At 36.8% G+C, this 7,521-nt stretch overlaps 1 protein-coding gene across 1 annotated transcript in view; it reads left to right on the top strand.

Annotated features, from left to right (window-relative positions):
- The first annotated feature begins 5,253 nt into the window (after window positions 1-5,253).
- Window positions 5,254-7,521, top strand: part of igsf9ba (immunoglobulin superfamily, member 9Ba) — a 53,284-nt gene continuing 51,016 nt past the window's right edge. The window contains exon 1 of the mRNA XM_026226205.1: window positions 5,254-5,558. Coding sequence (XP_026081990.1) covers window positions 5,495-5,558 — 64 coding nt within the window. The 5' untranslated portion in view covers window positions 5,254-5,494. The remainder of the gene's footprint in view (window positions 5,559-7,521) is intronic.

Here is a 7,521-nt window from a genome sequence, read left to right as displayed (position 1 = left end):
GCATCTCAGCTGAGCAACTTCACACCTCACATCTGGTTACACATGTTGTTGTTGTTGTTGTTGCCATAAATACAAATGAACAATGTTTGGTTTTTATGGAGACATTCCATAGGCGTAATGGTTTTTATACTGTACAAACTTCTCTATCCCCTTACCCTAATCCTAACCCAAAAAAGGATTTTGGATATTGCCATCTTTGTAATGAAGGGTATACCTGAACCAAACACACACACACACACACACACACACACACAAACACACCCACACACACAGTTGCTTTTAACATGGAGAGCACAGTCATATAGAATTATGAGTACAGGTCAAAGGTCACCCTGAAGGATTAAAAATGTCTTTTATGTATTTGATGTTATGTTAACAAGGTCTTTGTGTGCATTATTAGTGTAGCTTATATAAATTCCTGGTAACTGCATTAGTTTTTCTTTTTTATGTCATGTTATAACTTGAATGCATTATTCGCTTCTTGGGCTCGAACCACAGCATGCTCAACAAGGGACTTCGCTTATCATGTTGTACAGTAGTATTCACAGAAGCAAACTAATAAAACCAGTTACTAAATGGCACTTTTTTAGGACAATGAATCTTATAAGTCTTTCTTAGAAAACAACATAGGATATCCATGCGTTCATGCCAAAGTATTTTATACTTAAATGAACCTTTTTTTTTTTTTTGCATTTAGCAACACATTCGTGCGACTGGAGCACAGCCGGAGAGAGAGTCTGCATCACACCTCCTCTCTCCACTGTTACACTGTGTTTGCACACACCGCCACCAAACTGTCCAGCTCTACAGGCACCTGCTGCATCTGCTTAGAGAGTTTGAACACTAACGCTTTAGTCCTCTAGAGAAACAATGACACCTTCAGAGCTTATTTCATTCTTGGCCTGGTACATATTTATTTATAAATGATGCATTATGTCTTGAATACACATTCACATGCATGTTTGTGCATGCAGTGAAATGCTTTCCTGGATGTAAATCATCCAATGCTGCACATGAATCTGAAGACCATTTCAACAGCTACTTGATCTGCATCATCAGAACATGTGAGATTACGAAACCATGGCAACCATCTCAGGTGCTCTGCTCAAGCTGGAATCAAGGCCAAAGGAATGTGTTTCACAAGCTTGCATTAGTGTTAAATGGTGTTACGCCTCACATTAAAGGCAAACACAAAGAGAATATGCCAAGGTCATTGAAATACATAGAGTTGATAAGTGTTATTTTCTGTATTATTCAGCAAAATGATGAGTTAAATTTATTTGTAAAGTGCATTTCACCATACAAATCATTTCGACACAGTTACAGAAAGTCATACTATTTCTATAATGCGTTTGATGATATATAACACTGATACAAGAGATCCTCCGATTTTATATCTAGCTATATTGGAGCACATTATTATAAATGTTGATTAGTGATTCTCAAAACGTATTATGATCACTTGTTGCAGAAGTCCAATATTTATTTTGTATCTCTATAATATACTGACAGCCACCAAAAAACAGAAGATGATTAAAAAAACACAATATGAATTAAAGTTCATCACAAATAAATTTCTTACAAGCTGAGGTCATTCTAAAATGTAAAAGCTGCACACAGTTTTATTCACACAAATACAAAACACCATCATGGTTACACAAGCCACTAAAATAACATTCATTTAACAACATAAGATATAACATAAATCTCTTATGTACGTAACTAATACGAAAAACCCTCACTTATTGAAATAAAAAATCATCATATATGAGCTCACAAAGGGAAATAGTGAAAATGTCAGTTTGTTTTTTGCGCTTTGAATCATAAGATGTCTTGTTATAATCCACTCCTACAGCAGATGTTTGGGGAGTGTGGGAAAAGAAACCATCAGAATGATTTGAAACTGATAATGCAATGTAAAGACAGAGATACAGTTGCTTTAACGTGGTTTAAAATTCCTTACAATGAGGTGTTGTTATTATTATATAGATCATATTGTCAAAACAGGGAGGTGCTAGAAAGTCAGCACATAATAAAACTTATATGAGAAACAACAAACACCTCATTACTCCGTAGCTCCAGCTTATATTTGGAGACTCACATGCCGGATGCTTTAGCCTGGAGCTCCTGAGCATGTCTGGACAGTACCACTACTATAGCTGGCTTATTATGAGACACATCATTACAGGATAAAGTGGATTAGAGATTTAGTCATGGGTATTTGGGTCTTTTTCTATCCCTGTATGGGAGGATTTTGCAGTGGAAAAAATTACACATATAAAAACCTCACAAATGGACATTTTGTATGGCTTTTAAGCATGTACCTAATGTTTAAAAATGTGTATAAGCTTTTCATGTGTCAAAAGATGGTTTTTGCCTAATGCCATGTCATTAAGCCTCCTCCATCACAGCGCTATTACATTAGGCAGTACACACACCTTCCTGAAAGTCAGCATGTTTCTTATGTTTCATGGTGTGTTTGGTTGCTTGGTAACAGTGGATTTTCGCCAAGGCTCAACTTATGGTGCTCTCTTTGACTTTAGGGGATATGCAGCAGTTCCCACTTGTGTTCAGTCTCTTACATTATTAGTACGATGCACTCTCTTAATTATGTAATAATCTCCATGTAGACAGCATAAAGTCTGCAATATCAGTTAAAGGTCTTGTTTTAAAGTGTTTAAGGTGTTTGTTACGTATGTTATATATATCATACAATAATTATGAATACAGTAATAATATGAATGAGTATAGGTTTACTCTGATTTAGATTACCGTATTTTCCGGACTATAAGTCACACTTTTTTTCATACTTTGGCTGGTCCTCGGACTTATAGTCAGGTGCGACTTATTTATCAAAATTCATTTGACATGAACCAAGAGATTTGAACCAATAGAAAACATTACCGTCTACAGCCGCGAGAGGGCGCTCTATGCTGCTCACTGCTCCTGTAGTCTACACTGAGCAGCATAGAGCGCCCTCTCGCGTCTGTAGACGGTAATGTTTTCTCTTGGTTCTTGTTTCTAAATAAATGCGACTTATATATGTTTAAAACATTCATTTTTTTTGTGATCAACATTTTTATTCAGATTAATTTCACTTTCAGAAATAAATCACAAGTCAAGTTTCAAAAGAACTATGTACAAACAGATGCCATGAAGCCGTCCACTTATACAGAGAAAGAGGAAGAAAAATAAAAGTACTAAAAAATCAGTGAAGCACAGTAGGGATGTCAACTTTTCATCCGATCTAGCAACATTCCAGCAACTGTGCGTACTGTGGATTTATTACATAAATGGCAGTGAGGATCAGCTCTAACCTTCATCTTATATAGTAGACTAGGAGTGAAATAGGCTCTGTTAATACATTTATAATGTATCATCTGATGTGCAAGATTTTTAGAAGCAGTAAAACATCTGGTCCATACCACATCCCAACCAGGTTGAACAAGACCATCCCTTTCCCAGGAGTGGACAGCCGGAATATAAGTATACTGTAGTTTGAGAGTGGAATTATAAATCTTAGAAACTAAACCACTAGAAGGAGTATCAATGTTCAACCATTCCCACAGAGGATGAGTAAGCACATTTGTGGCCCAAGGAACGCCGTAGACCTTTAAAGCTGACCTCAGTCTTAAATATAGAAAAAAAGAGAATCCAGGTATAGAAAACTCTACACTTAAATCCTGAAACGATTTGAGGCCATTATCACAATAAATGTCATTCAAAGTATGAACATCCGCATCAGACAAGTTTTGAAAAACAAAGGGTTTGTTGCCGGTGCATAAACGGCTATTATGCCATAATGGAGTTGTCTTAATATATAAGAAACGTCCACCCATAATTTTCTCCACCTTTTTCCATACATCAAGTAGATATTCAATAATTGGTCTGTAAGTTTTCTTTAAAGATTTTGAAATACCTGAAAATCGGAGATCTTGTAATCAAACTGGATGGATAATATTCGCTTCCAGAACTCGCCATGGAACCAGAGAATCTGATAACCCAGGTTCTGATACCTCTTATTTGAAAGGATAAATTATATAATTCAAATTAGGTAAAGACAGACCTCCATCTAGTTTCTTACGCTTTATCGTCTTAAGTCTGATTCTGGGTTTTTTCTTCATCCATATAAATCTAGAAATGGTTGTATTAAGCTCCTTGAAACAAATTTCAGGCGGAGAAAGAGGCAACATGGAGAATAAAAAATTAACCATGGGGAGCACATTCATTTTAATTGTAGATATTCTACCATGAAGAGCTAAACATAAGGGGGGCCATCTATCCAAGTCCTCCTTTATCTTATTTAGGAGAGATTTATAATTACAATTAGAAATAAGATGAAATGAGGAAAATGTAGTAATACCCAAATATGTAAACTGTTTGACTATGGGGAATAAAATTTTCATTTTAATAAGAGGACCAATACTGTAACATTTAGCTGTTTCCTGCATGCAACACTATTTATTTTCTTTTTGACAATAAATAACTTTATTTAGACTTTTTCTAGTACATGATGGGAAGACAAATAAATTATAGTATCACATTTTGTCTATTTAAATTTCAAAGTTCATTACTAAATAAGTGCATAATCGCTGAAAACATAAAAACATTAGCCTACATTATAGTTTACAAAAAAATGAATAGTATATAAAAACTTAAAAAAAATTAATAGGAAGGAAAATGGTCTGACCACCTGATGTTGCCAACACACACACACACATACATATATGTAGGCTATATGTATATATGCTAATTGTAATATCTAAAACTGCAGTCACACCCTTGGCTTAAGTGTGCGCGCGTGGGTGCGCGCGTGTATATAATGTTGATGCATCCTTTCCATCAGAATCAAAATGTCATGCTTGAGAGGAAATGTGCACAAGCATAGTTTGCAAGTTTGCAGTCGCATTAAAAACTTAATTTAAACAAAGCTCCTGCAACAAAGCTCATTATAACCCCCGTGCACTTCTGTCTCCTCCATTTCTGCAAAGCTCAACAACATATGTGCCATTCAAAAAGAGACACAACAGAGAAGATCCAAAAAGGTGCGGACTTTGGTTTCTGTTAATGCGCATGATACTGCAGCAGTTGTACTACACCAGCACACTCCAACTCACCTTGAATAAGAGCATCTGCCATGCCATTTTACTACCAGGGGGCGGATGATCAACCAATACACGCCCCAAAGCTCCTGGCACTGGCCAATCAGAGCGCGGCGGGGGCGGACCCAGTGGCTACATTCCCACACTTGGTTTCACTTTGCACTTCGGAACATCTCCGTCTTCCTTAAAGGCGCTGGTGCAGGTGCTCTGTCTCATCGGGGGAGGATGCCACAGGAAGGACGGGCAGGGGGAAAGAAATGAAGGAAAGCGTTGAGAGAGGAGAACACAGGATATGATAAACAGGGTATCAGACTGGAAACGGAGGAAACTGAATATGAAAGATTTATTGCAAGGGGCACTTTGAGCTATTATTTCTGGTTGGCAATAGTACTATGATTTGGTATGTGGCCACTTTGATAGCAAGTGTTTTCAGCACCCGAGGAACGGCAGCTCAAGGTGAGTTGAAGTGCAGTATTTTTATTCTGCATCGATTTGATGAAAACACATAGCCTAAGCGTTTTAATAGATGCGTTAAATGCCACTTTTATTTACACATTCGACGTGCGCTATATATCAAGCCATACATTTGATCAGAACACGAATGTTTCTTGGGATTGAACCCAAGAGTTTAGCGTTCCTAGCGCCATGCTTTACCAGTTAAGCTACATACATACGACAATTATTATTTTATTTTTTATATTTTATTAAATGTATTAATTCAATTGGAATATCACTTAACACCCTGCTATTCAACCTTCTGATAGTATTTTCATCATCGTCTCATATTAGGGCATGAGCGAGACAATTGAAGGCGTGTGTTGGTCGCTATTACAATCGATTGATGCTCTTTTGATGACAAACGATTTTTTTGTGTGCCGTATGCAATCATGCATATCATCCATGATGTATGCTGTGATTTGAGATTATAATACAGAACATCACAGACGAAAGATTGTCCAGAATTGCATTTAATGTTGAAAAGGGGCGTGCGGCTCTGAATGGAGACATGCTGCGATTGTCTGGGCTACTACAGTCTGTCGTGCCTGTTTACAAAGGGGTAGCCTACATATGCTCAATTTAGTGTATTATGATGACGAAAGCTCGAATGCATAACCTCAAAACACATATGCGTGTATATTTGGGAAGAAACGACATGCATGGTCTTTTTGTTATCATGTTCCGTCCTTTTCACTGATTTTATATCCTTTTGTCGTTGATATTTCTTTTATTTGGAGCGCGTATTTGTTGACGAATGGACCGATTTAACCTTGCTTTCCATCTATGCCCAATAGGAGGAGCTATTTCCTGCACGGTGATTGTCTATTTAAACAAACAGTAATTTAAATGTTGAAGTTAAACTAGTAATTGATATTTGCTAAATCAGAATTACGAAATATAGGCACTTATTTTTGGTCATCACACAAAATAATTTATTAGAATTCTTTAACTTTTAAAATAAAAAATAATAATAAAGCCCTTTGGGTAAGTATGTATACAGTTCAATGGCAGCGCTTTGACAGTGCAGCTAATAAAATCAGTTATCAGTTGTTGTGGGTTGCAAAACAAAAAATAACAGGGAATAACAGGCCTAGATGTTTGTTTGAGAGCTTTCTGCCTGTAGTTTTATGTACTCTATGAAATAATAGCCACAGTCTGTTTCCTGCTACCCAAATCCAACTGCCATTATGAAGCTGTTGTTTAGGAAGTGTCAAGCACACTGTTATGACACGATGTTAGTGCACAAGTGGCATAAATTAGGCCTCGATAAGAGCACTACTCATCGCTTTGAGTTTCTCTGATTGACAAAATTATACCGCTGCCCAACAGTTGCCTGAGTTTCTTGGGTCTGTCGAACGTCTTTGTTAGCTTCAAGACAAAAAGTCAGTCCATATTTGAGTGTGAATCACAAAAAGTCAAAGACAATGGTTTAGTTGAAAGAATGAGGAGTGCATTTGAGACTCATGAGATGTTGGAAGAGATTAGTACGCCAACAAAAGCAGAGGCAGTCAAGGAAAAACCGGTCTAATCTGAGGTTCCTGTGAGGAAATATAATGGCAAGAGTTATTTAACTACCATCAGTTTTGGTTTTCTGAACAATATAATAATGGACTCACTGGAGTACCTTCAAAAAATTTTCTGAATTTACAAACTAGGTGTTTAATTTTTTTTGCTCTAGTGATCCTAAAATACTCCAGTGAATAGATCCTAAGAACATTTATAAGAGTGTTAAACCATAAAAATGGATATCATTTAAACTAGAAAATATGAGCTAAGAGTCCATTTATGAATCATCTGAGCAGAGTTTATCAGAAAACTGATGTAATGGACTTTTGAGACCAAGCATCACCCTCTGCACTGAAGCCACACACAGAGCGTTACAATAGCAGGGTCAGCGACAGTCTCAGTCTTAATAAAGCCA

The sequence above is a fragment of the Carassius auratus genome, chromosome 40 (assembly GCF_003368295.1).
Source record: "Carassius auratus strain Wakin chromosome 40, ASM336829v1, whole genome shotgun sequence".
In the NCBI taxonomy this organism is placed as follows: Eukaryota; Metazoa; Chordata; class Actinopteri; order Cypriniformes; family Cyprinidae; genus Carassius; species Carassius auratus.
Note: the sequence above shows the minus strand (reverse complement) of the source record. Positions and strands in the feature narration are given on the sequence as shown.